This window comes from Phoxinus phoxinus (genome assembly GCF_949152265.1).
Source record: "Phoxinus phoxinus genome assembly, chromosome: 2".
NCBI classification, from domain to species: domain Eukaryota; kingdom Metazoa; phylum Chordata; class Actinopteri; order Cypriniformes; family Leuciscidae; genus Phoxinus; species Phoxinus phoxinus.
This window is the reverse complement of record NC_136877.1, coordinates 43,361,983-43,382,850: the sequence shown is the minus strand read 5'-3', so window position 1 is coordinate 43,382,850 and position 20,868 is coordinate 43,361,983. Positions and strand designations below refer to the sequence as shown.

Below are 20,868 nucleotides of genomic sequence, written 5' to 3'. Positions count from 1 at the left end.
TGGAGTTCTCAAGACCTGAGGTAAGATGTCATCCAAGGAGTTTGTTAGAATGTGAGGAACTAAAGGAGAAATGCATATAAAATATATGTATTAAAAACCTGTGGCATGAGTTCTGAGCCAATGAAAGGACAAATTTGTGACTGGCAGCAGACACATAGTTTTAGATTTTTTTTCTCCAGTAGTTCAAATGTTTTTGTTTTTTAACTGCTCTTTAAAGTTGCGTCATACTGTCATATGTCACATGAAGTGCAAAGCGTTACCTATAGGAGGGAGCCAACAGGCTAGAACTACTTTCAAAAGTTTGGGGTCATTTAGACATTTTAATATTGTTCTTCCATGCTCACCAATGCAGAATTTATTTGAAAATACTGTACAATTTGTGGAATATTATTACAATATAAAATAACTGTTTTCTGCTTGATTCTATTATAAAAGGTCATTTATTCCTCTCATAGCAAAACTTTTTTTCATCGGCATCATTACTCCAATGTAAAAATAAAAATGTAACACAACGGTCACGTGATCAATCTAATGCATCATTGCTGAATAAAATTATAAATTTTCTTAAAGGGATAGTTCACCCAAAATTGATAATTCTGTCATCATTTAGGCTATGTTCACACTTAGCGTCTTTTTTCAAACTGCCAGCGTCTGTTCTACATTAGAACCCTATGGAGTAAACCGTTTTTTCAAAAAAGTCCTGAGCGCTTTTTTAAACGCCACCGCCGGCGTCTTTTTCTGCAGCTCAGAGCGTCTTTTAAAGTTGAAAAAAGTTTAACTTTTCTGAAAAGAACGCCCTACGTCAAGCGCCTTTTTGACAGCTGACCAATGACAAGCGAGTAGCGAGAACTGTCGTTTCCATAACAACAAGAAAAATGGACACGGTGCCGGTAGAAAAACTAATCGTCCTTGTTTCGGAGCACAAGGAGCTGTTTTATATGAGTACACAACTCTATCATAACATACATCACAAAGAGGCTGTGTGGGCACACTACTGTTGCAGCTGTTGTTATAGCAACAAAAGACGCGCTCGGCTGCTATTTGTAACCGAGCGCGCAGCGTTTTTTTTTTTTTTTGCTAAAAAAACGCCGTTGTTAACTTTTTTTTGTCAAAAAAGACGCTAAGTGTGAACGTAGCCTTACTCACCCTCATGTCGTTCCAAACCCATAAGACTTTCGTTCATCTTTGGAACACAAATGAAGATATTTTTGATGAAATCTGAGAGCTTTCTCTCCCTCCATTGACAGCTATGCAACTACCACTTTGACTCTTTTAAAAATTTCACAGACTAATCCATATGAATTGAGCAGTTTAGTCAAAATTTTATGAAGAGACATGATCGCTTTATATGATGAACAGATTGAATTTAAGCTTTTATTCACATATAAACATTCATCAACTCACGGATCAGTTGTGGAAAACTGAAGCTCAAGCATGTTTGCTTGATGTGTGAGAACCAATGAGGTTCATTCTCGTGTTACGCTACACGTTTGAGCTTCACAATAACCAATGAGGTTCATTCTTGTGTTACACTGCACGTTTGTGCTTCACAAGAACCAATGAGGTTCATTCTCGTGTTACGCTACACGTTTGAGCTTCACAATAACCAATGAGGTTCATTCTTGTGTTACACTGCACGTTTGTGCTTCACAAGAAACAATGAGGTTCATTCTTGTTACGCAGCACGTTTGGGCTTCTGCAAGAACCAATGAGGTTCATTCTTGTTACGCAGCACGTTTGGGCTTCTGCAAGAACCAATGAGGTTCATTCTTGTTACGCAGCACGTTTGAGCTTCTGCAAGAACCAATGAGGTTCATTCTTGTTACGCAACACTTTGAGCTTCACAAGAACCAATGAGGTTCATTCTTGTTACGCAGCACGTTTGAGCTTCACAAGAACCAATGAGGTTCATTCTCGCGCTTCAAGCAGGTTCAGAGCTTCTGTTTATGTTCGGTGATCAATGTTTATACGTGCATAAATGCCTAAATTAAATCTGTTCATCACATAAAGCGATCGAGTCTCTTCAGAAAATGTGGACTAATCCACTCAATTCATATAGATTAGTTTTACGATCTCTTAATGAACTTTCAGTGACATGAGGGTAAGTAAATAATGGCAGAATTTTCATTGTTAGATGAACTAACCCTTTAAAAAAACATACTGATCCCAAACTTTTGAACAGTAAGTGTATGAGGAATAATAGTGGTACTTGTCTTGGCAGGTAGAGACCTGATTCAAACAGATAGTTTTCAGTGGTTAGATAGATTGATATTTTAGAGATAAATATGCTGTGGTTTCCCAGCCGTAACTTGGATAGTATAGTTGTGGATAGAATGGTGGCCCTCACGCTTTGAAGTGTCAGTCATTGTTGCTATGGAAATTCAAACAAAGCAAGTAGTTAAACATCAAGCTCCACCTCCACACCTTTCAGTTGTGACCCTCCCCCTAAACACACACATAAAGGCTCACTCACTCACTCAAGCATTACTAATGCGGCTCTCTGGAGAATTATATAGACTATAAACAGTTACGAATTCAGAGGATCATCATCATTCTTTTGAACTACATCAGGAACCACTTCAAAACGTGCATTGATCAGAAGGTGTGGTCTTTTCAGGTCAGAGTAATAAAACAAGGTTTATGTTTCAAATGACATTTAACAACACTCAGGTTCCACACCCAGAAGGAAGTTTTATACTTTTGCATTCGTGACATATATAGGTTTGTTGTTGACATAATATTGTTCTAATGATGTTTACAATTTTTTAAATTTTATTTAGTTAAGCTATATTTATTTCAGTGTGTAGAAAGACTGATCTTGCCAAGTCTTTACTAACAGGATGCTCTGCCTTTCCTGACAGTATCGTCACGATCAGGTGTCAGTAAGGGACACCGGTATCATGTCACTATTGAGTGCTGCTGTTCCATGTGCTTGAACACTGTCACACCACAACAAAAACAGTGGTATTTAGCGATGTGCAGGTTTCAAAATTGTATTTTCACATAATTGGCAAGGGACCGCATTGAACTTAGTCATATGGTGTATGTTTCATTGCGTCCTTAGTTGTATCATCCTAAATAATGCCTATAACTCACAAAGTTATATCCTACCCATTCTAAGCCTTTTTTTGTGTGTGTGGCTACTGGCTATTCATACTCTGGGTGAGTCGTATGGCCAATATTTCATAATATCATGGTAACTGTATGCAATATCACAACACTTTACAAATGCATAGTGATGCACTGAAATTTCAGGAACTAAAAATAGTCATCTGAAACGGCAAAAAATATTTTGGAAGGCCGAAATCATTGACCAAAACAGTAATGCTTAATTAGCGCTTCTCTGATGATGCGCCTTGACTGTTTAAGCATATATTATATATACACAATGTGGATAAGCTACAACAGGTAAACGTCATCAGTGTGGACGCACTTCACTCTGACCAAAAATTATGCTAAAGTAGCCATATATGATATATTATGCTGCGTTCACAGCATGTTGTAGCCTAATTACCGTAAATAAAGCTCCGTATGCTTTCATTTCGTTATTGCGATACTTTTGGCTATGCTCATGTTTTTATGGCAATGATGTTTCATTGGTAGGTATACTTTAAAAACAACAACAACCGCAACATAGAGGGTTTGCAATACAGATGTTGTCTTATTTCCAACATAAAAATTTGTGTAGCCGCCATGCTGGACTAGGCAGTGCAGAAACGTAAGAGGCTGGTATGTGGCTTTATTACGTTCTGTCTCAAAACATTTATCTGTCATTTTCTGCTTATCCGGCACTTTGTAACAACATAACCTCGTTTCTGAAGTGACTTTCAGCATGTTTCCTATAACAATGTCTGATGTTTGTATGTTTTACTTGACATGAGAAAGACACATAAACCACACGAAATCCGATCAGAGCAGTCAGACTTAAAAGGATATCCAGAAATGCGATTGGAATTGGATTGAATGTTGCTCGAAACATTTAGTGTGGGTTTTTGTGTGTGTTGCTATTCATACTTGCTAATCTGAACGGATTTCAATCCGATAGGCACAACAGTCGGATTTGCACTGACAGTCTGAACTCTGAACGTAGACTTTGATGGCATACACCGATCGGTCTGCACAGCTCCACTTCAAGTCAAACATACTTTAAATCCGCAGTGGTAAGGTGGTACAACAAGTCGGAGATCTCAGAAAATGTACACTTACACATGGATAAAAGTAATTTACACGAGTTTACACTTTGTAATTTTGTAATTTTATGAAGGCTTTTTCAGTTCAGAATCATTACGGTAATTAGGACATGGCGTAAACACTAAAATTCGTTCAACAGAAATGTTGAGAGGTGTCTTGTTTCCCAAAAAACTTTACCACAACTGCTTTCATTTATCGCCAGTACAATTAAACACATTTAATCAATAAATACAGTAAATCTTTTTAACTTTATTTTCGGTTAGTTTTTCGGCTAAATGAAAATTTTAATTTTGGTTTCATGCTTTCGTTATAAAAAATCTTTTCAGTTCATCTCTACAAATACAGTACTTTACCGTACTTCACCGTGCCTACAACACCACTTAGCTGTTACAAATTCACTGTTAACCATGGCTTCTTGGGGATTATTGCTTTATTAATAGCCAGTGGCCGTGTTGCTTGAAGTGAGTTTTTTTAAATCTGCAATGTGTATAACATGGTATAAATTGTATTGCAGAATCTCAATTTGGTTGCATTCAATTATTTGCATTTAGCATTATTTTCCCAGTTGTCTACAATCCTATGCTGGTCAAACCTATTTTTGGGATTTAACCCAGCAACTGAGAACCACTGTTATATCATATCAGAATCCACTAGTGTTTAAAATCATTTATATTCATCCAACTAGAATTCTATTTGGAGTCTCATACATGTATAGTGTGGTCTGTTGTATGAAATTACTCGTAGTGTGTGCATAATTTATCTGCTTTGTTTAAAAAAGACAGGCTTATTTAATATGTGAAACAAAAATATGCTTTATTTTGTGTCCGCAAAACAAAAGCAGCCGCTACCTCAGCCATATTTGAGACTTCCGCTAATTACATCTTCACACCTGAGGCACTAATGCAGCCCTGATTATTTCTACACCAAGGCCAGTACCTGAACATGTTATTGCCTGTTTTAAACATTGACTGTGCTTTATTTGCTCCACAAAAGTCCAGAAGAAAATTGCACAATACTTATCACTCTGAGGGTTATGCAAAAATCAAAGGCCCCATAATCTTCCTGTGGCCTCCATTCAGAGTCTTGACACATGATAGTTATCTCATAATTCAGATAAGATGCCCGATTATTAGGTTAGATCAAATTATTATAATTTGTCATTTTGCAGTCGCTTGTAATTTGAAAAGGCCTTAAAGACATTAATTGCAGGGTCCTCATTGATCATCACGCGATCAAGTCCCTCGCTCGAGGGTGAAACGTGCTGATAGGCTTTTCTCAGTAATGATCTAGTGCTTAAGCTTGGGATTTAACTTTTTTTTATTCTTTGCAGTGCAAGGCCAGTTACACTACTATTCAAAAGTTTAGGCTTGATAATTATTTGAAATGTTTTATTGTTTTATTTGAAAGCGAAAACTTTTGTAATGTAAATGTCTTCACTGTCAATTTTGATCAATTGAATGTATCCATGGTAAATCTTTTTTTTTTTTTTTAAGAAATACATTTAATTGAACCACAACTTTTGAACAGTAGTGTATTTAATCACAATTTCCTATACCATACTGTACATCAGATGCATAAGAAATGTGCATGAACCTAGTGGTTGCTCATGAATTGATACGAGCCTATAGGTACATTCTTTCAGTTATCAATTATGCCTAAGTCACACTTCCTGCTTCCGGAACGCGGAGTAGGGATTCAGAACTTCCGGTCAACAGTATTTCTCGATAAGGATTTAGATTATCAGCCATAATGTCTAAACCATCCGAGACTGACCACGAGCTATGAGGTTGTGAAACGAAGGTTTTTGCTCCTGTAGAAGCTATAAGTTTGTATGAAATCAACCTTGTTTTAAGAAAAACATGTTTTATCCGTGATCTTATGAAAAAAAAAAACCACACTTCCCACAATCTACCCACTAAGCGTAGCAGCAACGTCTGCTGATTGGTCCAACTCGCTGTTACCATAGAAACATTTACCTTATCGGCGAATGGCTAGAGCTATAACAACAATGGCAGGCTACACCCGCAGCTGTTGTTGTAGTGTACCGGGTTATACCGGAACTTGTACCCTTTCCTCAATTTCGACGTTTCCACTTGAGAGTTTTCATTTACCATCCGAACCACATCGTCATATGTGACTTCAGGCAGGTTGCGGAGAGATTTGGTCCAGCGGTATCCATCGGACTCCGCCATTATAAAAAGCTAACCGGAAGAGCCGTATCCCTACTAAAAGACATACTTCCGGTCTTCAATTTTTTCGTGACAGGCCTATACAGATCTTTTACCTTGTTTACTCTTGGTATTAACATTGGCCACAAGTCATCAGTCAGCCAAGACGGATTGCACCAGCTAGCATCTCAAATGCTATCTGACCGCTTGTGATGTGATTTGGGTGCGCACGTTTTTGGTATATTAGTAATTTTGATAATTAGTAAAATTATGAGCAATATAATTACAAGCACTATTTAACCGGAGCGAATGAAATGAGTGAGTGAGAGGAGGCGGGTGCGTGTCAATTCGTCGTCGGAAAGAAGAGAGCGAGAACACTTAGTTGATGTTATTGTCTGCGCCGTTGGCAACAAAACGGACTGTCACGGAATTGGAAAGACGTCACGTGAGACTGACCGTCCGATCACCGGTCCTGGCCGATCTTGAGGAAAATCGTCCGATTCCTGTCCCTGGCCGGTCGATTGGTTAATCTCAAGTCATGTTTTCACCTACAACAGAATGTGTTTTGAGTGGTTGGTGTACCAATCACCAAGTGCAAATGGAGTAAGTCTCACCTGAATAGCATGACTTAATCATGAAGCCAAAAATTACACGCATTGAATCTGGCTTTTAATGGTTTACAAATAATTTGAATGATTTAAAAAAGAATCAGTCTTATTATATCAATATTTAGAGCTCTGCAGGAATAAGTCCTAAAACTTGTTAATAAGTCAATGTTTTTTTAAATCAGTAATATCTCAATTGTGATTTTTCTACGTTTTTATGTGTCGTGGTAAAAGGTGGTTGCTATAATGCTAATATATGGCTAAACAGCGGTTGTTGGGACATTAAATGTCATCATGCTGAATGGATAGATTGAAAGAGTTGATTGAAAGATTGAATTGAATTTTTTGGTGATTGTATTAAGGCTTCAAACTCATAAAAGTTGTTCAGTTTTGAGGATTAGCTTAATGAAAAAACATGTAAGAATCATACATGTTTCTTGCTCACAGAGCTTATTTTCTGGAAATATCTTTTTGGGGAACCAGGGTGATGCTAACTTCTAACTTGGCCTACAGAAATACATCATCCCTGCGCATCTAATAATAATGATACCCTCATCCTAGGAGTGGGTGGTATGAACAAAATCTCCCAGTATCACTATTCTTTTTATATCACATAATGGTTATTTAATTATTTTTCCTTTTAATTTAAACAATTTCTGTTTATTAACAATTAAACGTCACTTTATTTTGGGAAAGGTCCCTCTATATGTTTTTGCATGTTTCTTGTTGCTCTCAAATGAAAATAACATAAAGCAGTCCTCCATGGTACTGTTGCGGGGATATACAGTATGTTCACATTGCCCAGCTCTCAGTTTGTGTATAAATGCCCATGCTGTAGGGTAAACGTTGCTTTTTGACAGGTCTTCAGGTCTACTTATTTCCTTCCCCCCTTTATAAAGTCAGTACTATTGCTATTGTTCATTACTACCGGTATGCAAAAGCAGGTGTCAGAAAAAAAAGAAGTTTCCGTGATCATTTCAGCTGGGAGGAAATCTATATTTAATCTTTGTGCTTGTCACACATGTTCAGCAAAGTGTTTCAGGGCTTATGAGTGATGAAACAGCTTCCCCTTTTAAATGGTTGCTGGCATTGCTCTTTGTGCTGTTGTGCACTTTATGCAATAGAACATTATGAAAGGAACACGAGAAGAGCCACACCTCAAGGTGGGAAGTCCAGTTTCTCCTTTGATGTTCTGTTGGGTGTAGATGAACTCCGCAAGTATTTGAGGTATAAGCTTGTAAAGGTATATATCAGCTTACAGCACAGGTGTATTATAGTGAAATGTAATACAACTTAAAGGCAGTTTCGCTGCCTTAATGCATTCAGGTTCAACCAGGGGTTTCTGTCTCATTCCTTGGAGAAGGATGCAACAGTTGACCCTCACGGCAAAAACTTTTTCTTAATATTATTGGGTCTCATAATAAAGAATCATTGCATGGTATATTTATATTTAAAGGGCATATTGCAGGTTAGAGTACCCAGTGCGCCAATGTATAGAACAATAATGTAGGAACTAGATTTAAATATAAACATATACTTATAAAACGCTATTTAGGCTTCTGGAGTCGTTTTTGTGAGAAAATTTTACTTCCGCATTTGAAAACCGCCAAACCGGAAGTGACGTAGCATGGGGGAGAGCGGTCAAAGTAAACAATAGGAAAGCAATGGATCGCAATGACAGTTCGGACGCTGAGGAAATTGTAGCCTAAATGTTTACTCGTATGACGGACCTCAGCCATATAATTATGAGCCTTATATGAAGCCAAGAGAGTAGACAGGTCAGGATTAGACAAAACAACGGTCAGAGGAGACGCATTGAGCTGTGGTCTGAGGAGAACAGGGCAGGAGTCGGGTCTCGATGAGAGAACAGTGTTAGCTTATAGATGTATTCACGTTAGCCGACGATATGTATAACACTATGCTCAGATCACAATATTGTAATTATGTGTCAGGCAATAGCAAAGCTAGTATTTAGACCCTTACCTGCATGTGTATGTCAGCCATTAGGAGACAGTTTCCAGAGAAAGAGGGACATTATAAAGGTTTTGAATGGCCCCAATTGGTGATAATGAATAAAAAAATAATCACAATCACAACTTTCTTACTGTATAAAATTTTTATATGTAGAAACAGCCAACACAAACATTAAAATTTGGAGTACAGATTGAAAATGAACATTATATTATATTATAATAATAATAAGTGTCGGCTGCAGACTTGCAAGACATTACAAGTTTATGGAGGATACGTTAATGAATTAAATTAAGACAAGGCACATTTTGTAAAACAAATGTACAGTAAGTGATCTATGACGGATCCGTGACCGTCATGTTTCCCACCGGTGGCCGACCCACATGCTGACGGCGGACCGGGCGACCAGATGAAGAAGCCGGGACAGTGTGCACATATCGCCGTCATCATATAACGTAACGTTAACTCATCATATCGCCGGGATTATAATCATGCAGTCTATAGTGAACGCTACACACTACCGCGTTTTTCAAAGCAGACGCAGAAGCGAAGTCCCATCTCTTACCCTGCACAAAACGCACACAAACACGGAAGATAGCACCATCCTTTTTCTTGTTCGGAAACCTGTGGACTCGATGTCCTGACAGGCCATAATTCACAGTCATTTATCACGATAATTATTAATTGAAATACAATAACCACCGAAAACACACTGAATCACGACCGCTTCAACATAATACCAGCCTATTCTGCACTGAGCGAACGCAGAGCCGGCAAACGACTCCCCATTGTGACGTAATATGACGCGATGGTGAAAAAAAAACGCTTTTTCAACACGGTCAAGGAAACTGTCACGTTTTCTACTAAATTTGTGCCCTTATGTCTGGCAAAACAATTTTTAATCATGCATTTACTCGTCATATGGTATTTTCATACAAGGCTATATATTAATTCTGAAAAAAAAAAAACCTGCAATATGCCCTTTAAATGCATTGGTCACACATTTTTATCAGCCTAATTCACAATGTGTATACACACTTTATTCTTAAGGCATTTGGAGTATTAGGTTAGTAATTTGCATACATATTTAGATTTAGATTCCTGTTTAGAAGACCACCCATTATAATTTTCCCCCTGTAAAATAAAATACATTTTAGTGCTAAGTTATCGACGGTTTCATGCATATTATGCAAGGTCAGTAATTGAGATTCCTTGTGTTGTTTTCCAGTAAAATATATCTAAATAGACTTAATAAAGGAAGAGGCATTTAATTAGAGAGCAAAATAATGTAAGTTTAAACTTTTAGATGTGTTCCTAAATTAAAGCTAGGTTAGGTAATGTTTTTCATAAACACTGTTTGTTATACTGGTTGAAACTCTCTCTACATCCTGATAGATCCTCTTTACATGCAGTCTTGGCCACTTGAGAGTGGGTGCGTGTAACCGGAAGTAAGTGTGGATAACTTTCCAAGGTCAGTGGCCTTAATGCACACTAAACCCACACTGGCTGGATCCCAAATGGCATGCCACTTCATGTGGACTCGCGGTCTTGTGGCCTTAAATTGCGTGTACTCGCCAAGTGTACATAGGGTGTCCCATTCGCCATTTTCAGCACTCAGGAGTGTGCTCGCGAGCGCCGCCTTTGTGCCCTCAATGCGGACTTCGGCGAACCCCCACTTTCGCACCCTCCACACCCCACTTTCGCACCCTCCACATGAGTTACCTACCCAGGAATCATTGCGAACGCCCAATCAGATAAATGAGGGGAGGAGTTTCGTGGCTGTTTGACTTTCGGTGGCATGATGTCATCAAGCCTGTCCCAAAATACACTCTCGCGTGCCCTCTTGGACTTGAGGCCAGCGCCCCTTAGGTCTGCACTTCCTGACTTCACCAAGTGTGAACTCGTCCACAAGGCCAGAGTGTGCCATTTGGGATCCAGCCACTATCGGAGCGGTATTTAAGACATATCCCGTCATGCATATCCCATCATGCATCATGTTCAGGAACTTGTGTGCCCCGAAATCACGAGATGTCGTGAAAAACATTTCACTGTATCTAATTAAAAGATAAAAATCAGTTGCAAATGTTGTGCAACACTGTTTACTACCAAATTATATGTTATATCTAACTAATATAACATATAATTTGGTAGTAAACAGTGTTGCACAACATTTGCAACTGCTTTTTATCTTTACCACAATTACTAAATAGTGCCGTCTGTTACTACTACTGAAGTATTGAAAATCAAAACAAAGCTCTGTAAACACTTGCATTTTCACAACACTATTAATGTGTCCTACAGGTAATCAAAAGTTGCTGTCTTCACACCCACTCGAACACTTGGGCTAAATACAGGAAATGCATAATTTAAAGGTGCTGTATGGAGTTTTTCTATTAAAATGAATCCATTTTTTATTACCTGTGTGAAGGGGTTGTAATCTCACAATAAAATGATCCACTTGGCGGGTTTTGCTATTACCTCTGAAAGCAAGTATTCCTATTTCTATGTGAAGTCTCCGGGTCGGATTTGCCGCGAAATCCAGTGACGTGACTGAGACCTGCATGCGCGCTCCCGAGCGTCTCGCCTCTAGCCTCGTCTACTGACTTTGCACTCAACAGCGACGACACTGCAACTTTATGACATGGAGTCTGCTAATACTAGGAAACGACTAGCACAACACAGACTCCAACACAAACTCCACATAATAATAAAAAACAAAAGAAAGCACGAGCACGTCGCTTGTAAACGTATTGGTTGCAATCTGAAACATCACCGCTAGATGCCGCTGAAAACTCCATACAGCACCTTTAAGTAGACAAGTGGTCAGGAACAAAGACTGCACGTGTGGGTATTTGGACAGGCCTACTGTTTCATTTCGCCCTCTGTAGGTTGCATTTGTCACCCGCATATGTCATTGAGGCAGCCTCATTTCAGTAAAGTAACCATTACATTCCAGAGTTATAAAATGGTTACTTTTCTGAAATTAAAGGGGTGGTAAAATGCCCTTTTCACAAGATGTAAAATAAATCTCTGATGTCCCCAGAGTGTGGGTGTGAAGTTTTAGCACAAAATACCCCACAGATATTTGTATATAGCATGTTAAAGTTGTCACTTTTTGAGGGTTTGCAAAAACGCACCGTTTTGTGCCTGGCCCTTTAAATGCAAATGAGCTGCTGCAGAGGGCGGGTTTCAAGAGCGCATGTGTGTTAGCAGCTGCGATTACCTCACGCAGACAGACACACTATGACAGAAACTGTTCTGCCTTTAATGTTAAAACGGAGTCAGACAAAGATGGAGAGACTCAAGAAGTGACAACATGTAGAATGCAACAGGACGTCTCTGAATGGTTAGTTGATGAATTTATGTTGCCGATGTGGAGTTAACTATCTTCAATTAGCATATTCTGTCAAGGTAATCTTTAAATCGCTCGTATAGGAACTGTTGTGAGATGCACACAGAGTGACTTTCTATTGCATGTGAAAAGATGGATGCTAAAGTTTGAGCTGACTCACAAATGTACTCTTTATACAACAACTTTTCCTCTTCTCAACATGGACTGCGTGTTTATGTACATTTTAGGGATGGTGATGTCACTAACCCGTGAAGAATGTCGTGTAGTTCCTACCAGCCGTTTGTTGTAGTCCTTTTCTTTAAAAGCAAATATCTTCCTTTGCTTTGAACTTTGAGTGTTGTAACTTTGCAGATGTTGTTTATGCTCAAACAGCAACATTACACACTAAGTAAAGTTAGAAAAGTGAAATCATACTCCACCACCCCTTTAAGATATCTTTGAAGTATACGGCCGACAAATAGCTTTCGAAAAAAGACAGACAGTCACCGAACATAGCAAACACACAGCAGCCATCTTTACAGTTCCGCCTGATCCAAAACAACGAGCTTATGCTGTGTTCACGCCATGTCGTAAATACCGTAATTACAAGATGGCAACCTGTGACGTTCTACTCTTAGCTGTTCACATCCTCAGACTCAGATTTATGCGTTACTATGTCAACATCATCATTGTCGAAATTAATCTGCAGCAGTCAGGTGGTACAAGTCTGAGCTCTGTAAGATGTTTACGTTCATTATTATTGTAGTGTCATATACTTTGAGACATGACGTAATTTAATGCTGTCTCTCATGGCGGTTTGCAGACTCTGCTCTGGCTGTGCGTGTTCATGTTTTTTGGAGACGCTCTGAAGGGAGGGTGGGATCTTATGCTTTCAAAGCTAGCTTGCTATTGCTAGCCCCACGAAATTCACTACCCTAGCTTTAAACTGCTTACCGTATTGGCAAATAACTTTTTATGTTTTTGGGATAAACCTCACTTCAAATGCTGACTATCTCTTCGTTTTATGCTTACAACAAGACTAAACGGCAATCTGTCAATGTAGTACGAAAATGAAACTTAATTCAATCTTGCTCCTCAAGTAAATTTTTTTTAAATATATTTTCTACTTTAAAATCAAGTGATTTGCAGATTGAGATGTTAAAAAGTGTGCGTGCAGTGACTACTCTTTCTTTTGGTTGTGTGAAGAGAGAAGGTAGAGCAAACTGAGCGCTGGAGAAGAGGATTAGGATGGGTATTATTAGAGTCATCTGTTTATCCTTTCACCTGATCCTCCTTAAATCTAACAGCGCTGCTTTTATTTACCAGTGTGCACCGAAAATGCATTAAACGAATGGATGGCCAATGGATTGCACGTCAGCTTGTGGGTTTCTTTGGTTTCACCCCAAAAAAACTAAACAAAAAAGATAGTTGGCATGAAGAAAATTAAGCCTATTTTTTTTAGGACCATAAAGAGGTATTTGTATTTATTGTGGCATTATATAAATTAAAATGAAGGACATTTCCATTCCAACTCATGATTACAGAAACACATCAGGGCATTATTGTATGAATATGTATGATATACATGCATGTATGAGCATGTTCTGAATATAATTTCTTTCTTTTGATTTTTGTTGTTTTTGAGTGAATTATGAAGAGATCATTGTCTTGACATTTCGTGAGATTCACCCATGAACTTGGTGTTCCTGTAAACATTTAAACGCATCACTTTTCTGCTAATTGCAGGCCTGAGAATTAGCAGTGTATTTGAACATGTCTTGCACTCGCTGAGTCTGAAGGTGTGACTCACACTCATGAATATTTTTTCGGCCTTAAGTGCTATTTAACTAACAGCTGTTGTACACTCAGTAGAGGTGCTAATTTACATTTTTTTCCACATATGCTGAGGGTATTTTCATGCTCAAACCTATCGAGCCATAAACCTTCTTTTATTATTGGGCCCAAAGAAGAAGTATTGTGGTTGATCTGATAATCTACTGTTCGTTTGCATTGACCTCATACTGTTTTTGTGTGTGTATCTTTTCAGTGTCCAGAGTCATGAAACTTTGTCCTTGTCAAGCCCCGTTATATGTAAGTATCCTCCATGCTTATTTTTCATTCCTCTTTATTTGCTCAGTCAAATCAGTTTGAAATGTTAGCCAGCTGCAATTTCAGCAAATGTTATCATATCTCAGACTTGCACAGGCGCTAGACACATGCGCACAAGAAAGTTTCATTAAAAGGTTCTAGTGTCTAGAATTTACTTGTTTCAACTAGAGTTGCATGAATCTATTGTTGTTGCCTTGTCCAGTTGTTTGTTTTTCTTCCGTCTATTTGGTTTATTGTGAAATAAAGGCCAGAGTCAGTGTTGCCACCTTGTGGGCCAACAAATTGGTGCAAAAAACAACAACAATAAAAACAGGTGCATTTGCCAGCTGAGCTCACAGAGTACATGTGGTTAGAAAATTTGGGCTGTGCAATTTGCTCATACTATGCTGATGACAATTTACATCATGCACACTGTGTACCTTAAGCCCCTCTCACACAGTGCGTTGATCCCGGGAAATTGCTGCGAAATTGCCTGACTGCCTTCTGTGTGAACGCAAACACGTTCCGGGATTAATGCTGGCATCGATCCCGGGTTGGGGACCTAGTAACATTGCCGGGATCAGTCCCGGAACGCGCCCTGTGTGAACAAAAGCCAGGAACAACGCCGTAAGGGGTGTGTCGTAGTGATGACGCACGTGCCAACGCGCGACTCTAGAAAGTTTGTGTTCGTCGTCAACAAAGAAAGAACGAAAAAATGTCTGCAAACTGGAACGAAGCAGAGACCAGGAGCTCCTTACTATTCGCGTGGAAGCTGAGATAATTCGCCAGCTTTGTGGAACGGTACGCGATGCGTATAGTGTACATGTTTTCGACGCGTACGTTACACGTCTCATCCTGAAGTCACGTGTCTTTACGGGATCTTACCGGGATGTGTGTGAACGCACTCACAGATCCCGGAAAATCCGGGATCCGTGTACGCGTAAAAACCAAGGTATACTTTGAGATTTAGGGGCCATTCACACAGAACCCCTTTTTGCATTTAAAATGCAAAAGCTCTCTAGAGCTTGCATTGTTTTTCATTGGACTATACCCTGCGTCTTCCATTTTAAATGGAAAAACATGACATTTAACACAAGCTCTAGACTAGAGACACGTTTTTGCTAGAAGTTGAACTTTGTGTTTTCAGGAACGGCGTGTCACGATGGAGACGATGCAAAAGAAGCGAGGCACAAGCAGCCACGTTCACACAGCAGCAGAATACAGTTGTCAGTCCTGTATTGTTACGTTCACTCACAGTTTGGTTATTTACGGGAGTGACAACCGCATTCTGTAACTCAACTTACACCCGTGAATTTTCAGGATTCACAACCGCATTTTCTGAAAATATGGTTCTGGAAAAGTCAATAAAATTGTCATTCAGGAGACTGGTGGTGACCCCAGTTTGAATTCTTCCCTGGGAATATGACTGTCAGCACCTTACAAGAACAGAAAATGCGTAGAGCAATGGGAAGGATGTTTGACTGATATTGTGTTACTATCACAAGAAGGCCATCTCACGTAGGAGTACAGTCAACAAAGAGAAGGGATTTTCCCTCCTGTGCTGTGAAATCTGATGAGTGTTCAAAGACACTTATCTTTGTGTTAACGTCTGTAATTAACTGCTGAAACGATATTAGATTATCCAGAAGACTGAGATAAATGGACACAATGGTGATAGTGATAGAGGATGGATTAGGCTGGTTTTGAGTACAGAAGTATGTGTGACACCCCTTATTGTGTCTTTATTCCCATAGACATCTTTCCTCTCTTGAAATAGTTTCTGAAGTCGGTATGCGACTCAGATTTCTCCAATTCTACCCGATTGTCAATCACGCCATAGTTCTGCCTCCATCGAAACTCGAATATATCCTCTGTCGCTTTAACGCATTATGAGCAAGAACTTGAAACCAATGTTCTTTAATGGTTCTTTGTAGGACTTTAAGTTCAGCATAATCACTTCATCGGGTTCTTGAGTCGATTACATTATGGTTCTTTATAGATGCATGTTCTTAAATGTTTTGGAGAGAAAGTTCTTAGTTTTATTATTGATTCTTAAGATTGGCACATTGACTTCTGCATTCTTCAAAGAACCATTGTATTTGTTTTTCATGGTCAAAGTGAGTTTAATTTTTTTTTTTTTCTTAAGTTGCCATGAAATTCAAATGGGACTTTTGTTTTTTATCGTCAGGATTCTTTGGAAAAACAGAAAGTTCAAAAGAATATTAAATGTCTTTACTGTCACTTTTGGTCAATATAATGTGTACTTGCTGAATAGAATTATGCTTACATTTTTTCTTTATTCAATGTGATATTTTCATATACAATTGTCCTGTTTATATAGAAAATATTTTTTTATTCTAATAGGAAATGTGATAAAATCCCAATTTAAATTCATCATGGTCTTTGCAGTGGTGGTTCAATTGGCTGCTGTGCAGAACAGTGAACATATTGTTAGAATTTGTAGATGCATTTTTTTTCAGTGTATTAATCTGTGAAAGTGTGATGTGCGGATATATGCTTCTCACCTAGAATCTGGGCGTGTGCTGTTGAATTCAAACTGCTATCTGTGTTAATCTGTGCAGACCAGCACGTGTGTGACATCCTGTTGCAACCACAACTTCAGTTATTTCTCATTGCGTTTGACTGAGTTCTTGCGTTAACAATTTATGAAAGCTTCCATTTAAAAGAAAGAATAGCAAATTCCATTTAAAAGCAAATTTCACACTCGTACTTGTGTCTAAAAATATCATGTAAATTTTTTATGATCAAGTTGGCTGAAAATGCACATTAAACAGGTTCATTCAAGTGACTTCCAATATGTGATGGATTGGATCAGTTTGGCATTGATCTTTTTGGACAATAATATATTAAGAATCTTGTATTTCAAACTTCTCTGTTTTTCTGCGGCAGGGCAAGTGTGTGCTAACAGTTCATCTTTGCGATGAGGCGCTCCGTGAAGGAGAACAGGGGGAGGTGCAGTTCTTCCTGTTGTTCACTGGCTCCTCTCAGAGACATCTAACCAGCACACTGAAGCTTAACCATGACACCCTTCAGGCTGTGTGTCCAGGTGAGCGCATTATTGACATCGTAGTCAACTGCATCCCAACTGCAAACTTTGACTTTTTGTCGGCTGACAAAAAAGTTTGTGAATCCCTGCCTTAGAATAGTTTACTATAAAATTGTGATTTGGTGCTCTAGTAGTAACTAGCATTACTAAGATAGCATACCGAGTCGAGCCAAAGTTATTATTATGAATGCACAAATATTGATATTGCGATTAGATAGCCAATCTCCAATAAACGGTCAGTATTGTGAATATATATACATATATGTGAATATATATATATGTGAATGAAAATGCATAAAAACAGCATGTTTTTCCTTTGCATTTTTTAAATACAGACGAAAATGTTGTCCAAACGATCCCTTTTCACACTGATCCACAAAACCGGCTAAAAACACAGTATTATTCATGTCAGTCCAGTAGTTGGCGATGTCACTTTGTAAAGAAACACTAAGCGCCTATAGACTGAACATGTAATATGCATGTTCATGACATCAATGTTTTCTCAAATGCATATTTTTTTGTAGTTTACACGAGGAAGATAACATTATTAGTTTCAATAATTTGCACTTTGAAACCTGTTTTCAAAAGTTTGCATTTTCAGGCCTCCAAAATGCTGTTGTTGTGTAAATGAACGGCCAAGACGTATAAAAAGTTTCCTGTTTTTTGTTGAAAATGGTGTCATGTAAATGGCCTCATAATGTTTAGCTATCGTTTTATTGAGTGTTAGATGATGAGCTAAATCTTGAAATGATCAAATAGGCGGAAACATTTAGATATCCAATATCAGGCGATACCGATTAAAAAACAACAACAACAAAAAACATCAGTCAATAAGAAATATGGTTCTGATATATTATGCATCTCTGCTTACTCTATCTGGCAGCAAGGTCAAAGTTTTAAAAACACTTTACATGAAAATCAAGCTACAAATGACTTTTCTCTGCATAAACTGGGACACGATAAATTATTTTAGCATTGAAAAATGATACTCACCAAATTTCGGATAGATTACAGAAATTAAGTTTCACATTAAATTATTGCCAGATATTAAAGTTGAGGAATGTGTTTGTTCTGGGTGTCACTGAGTTCTAGTGATGAATGTTGAACTGTCTGTGTTCTTCTGACTGTGTATTTTGGGACTTTTTGCCTCTTTTTTTTTGTTTACTCAGTTGGGGGAAGATGGATTGGGTGAACATGCTGCCCTCTGTCCTTTTTTTATTTTTTTTATAAATAAATCACTATTTGCTGAGAAACATGAGCACCTCTCTGTACTTTTCTCATGTACATATAGATAATCTGTTTTTTTATCTGTAGTTTCCCAAGTTCATATTATGTGAATTAATCCTAATGTAAGTTCTCAATGCGGAAAGCTTTTGGCTGCACGAGGTGGTAGCACTTGGTCCAGTGTCAACAAAACATGTTTGCTTGCTGACCGGATCCTATTAAGTGTTTGAGTCAAACTAAAAATGAGTCAAACCGCTGATGGAGGGAGACTACTGGGAGAAACAGTAGGCCTGTTTGGCACTTGTGAATCCAGTTTTAGTGTTTATGTTTGGCTTGTTTTCAATATGAGATCAAAATGGACCTTTTACTTTATAGTTAAATACAGTAGTCAGCATTTGAAGTGGATCAAAAAGATAATCAAGTTGTCCTAAGACAAGAACAGGTATCGTTCAAAATTCATGTGACTTTAATGAAAGGTTTTTATCCACTTCAAATATTTTGACTACTGTACTAGATCTTAATTAATTAGCACAGTTTATCAGTCGACATTATTCATACAACAAAAACCTTTGTATTCTTAAGGTGCCCTTTTTTGCTATTTTAAAGGGCAACTAAACTCTAAAACAACTAGGTTTTAGTTCATTTTTTAGTTAATGATCTGTAAGACTGGGGCTTTATTAATGCTGTTCATTGATTCAAGTAAATTTGTTGACATTTGGGTATAAAGTGTTTTAATTCTACAATATATGGTGTAAAAACGTATGAGTGCTGCCATCTTCAGGTTGAACGGTGGCTACTACAGTTGAATTTTCCTATTGGATGTTGTGGTACTAAGCAGGTACCAGCTCACCCCTTGCCTACAGAGAGACGGGTCTCAGGTGTACCTCCTCCTGCCCCTCCGATCGGCTCTGCCCACTTTTCCAGCATTTTTCAAATATTGCCAGTGGGTGGAGTCAGGCTCTGACCAGGGGTTGAGTTACTCTTTAAAGGTTCCTAATTTTGTTTCGGAGGTCTTCTACAATAGGTTTTCATGCATCCAAGGTCAAGGTCAGTTTAGTCAGGTAGTTGAGATATTACAAAGTCGTGTGCATTACAAACAGCAGTAATTTTGTAACTATTCAGAGATTGGTATACACACAACAGAAGTCCAGACCACTAGGAGGATGTTTGGAATTCTTGGGAATGTTGTTGCACATAAATATGGGTTTGTCTCTTTTCCCAGGAGGTTGACCATGTGCCACTTTGTGTGGTGAGACCTGGCTGTCATTTTTATATGTACCGCAGGCTTCAGCCGCAGTAATTATTCTCTCAGTATGAGCTGTCACTGCAGTAAAGACTCATTGTTTTGATAACCGCCAGGAATGAGATGTTGCATTTACTAGTTGGACAAATGACTGTAATTTAACAGTAAATTATGTAAACAAACCAGACATGAGTTGTATGCCTTGTACTGACAGTTGTACCCAACCTGAAAATCTTGTTTGTTTAATTAAATTAATTTTTATCTATATTTATTTATATTTATGCACGTCAGCTAAATTACTAAAATGTCTGATAATGACACCATTTTTGCTGTGCTTTTCCCCCCTCCATATCCTTTAGACTTTTCCCATTATTAGTCATAAACATTAGTTATTTGTCATGAATGTGTTTGACTGCTGTCTTGATTTGATCTTTGCCTCTCTGTGCAGCTCATAACTGCTGTGAGTCAGTGCTGGTCACCCTGTGCTCAGCGGGACGGGACGGTTACGTTCATACTCTGGCCACCGAGCACCTGCACTTCATGCAGGACCTGGCCTTCGACATGGCCCAGTTCCTGGTGAGTACAGTGGGGCAGACGGACATACTGGAAGAGGCTCTACTACTGGACGAGCATCAGATCCCACTGCAGGAGTGCGAAAAGCTGGACCAGAGTCTGTCCCTGGCCCTCAGACATCTCACGCTGCCCCCTGGCTGGAGCCTGCTGGGGAATAACACACGTGAGTGCAACTTAATGGAGGCTAGTTGTTGGATTGAATTTACAACCCTATTTGAACCAGATCTATGAAGTATTATTGTCTGATACACAATGAGCAAATACTATAAGTAAGTAAGGCAATTAGTCATTAGCAAGAGCTCAAATCAGCATAATATGTTGTCCTTTAACTGATCATGACAAAGAAAATTCTGTGTTTAGGCCAGATGACTGTTTATGTAACTTGCAGCCCTTTGCATTCATTGCTG

General features: G+C 38.5%; 1 protein-coding gene across 4 annotated transcripts in view; it reads left to right on the top strand.

Moving 5' to 3' along the window:
* Window positions 1-20,868, top strand: part of LOC306986869 (A-kinase anchoring protein 13) — an 80,768-nt gene that overhangs the window by 6,537 nt on the left and 53,363 nt on the right. For all 4 annotated transcript variants that reach the window (XM_079590616.1, XM_079590615.1, XM_079590614.1 and 1 more), the window contains exons 2-4: window positions 14,314-14,357; window positions 17,265-17,421; window positions 20,337-20,624. In XM_079590616.1, the coding sequence (XP_079446742.1) occupies window positions 14,325-14,357; window positions 17,265-17,421; window positions 20,337-20,624 (478 nt within the window). In that variant the 5' untranslated portion in view covers window positions 14,314-14,324. The remainder of the gene's footprint in view (window positions 1-14,313; window positions 14,358-17,264; window positions 17,422-20,336; window positions 20,625-20,868) is intronic.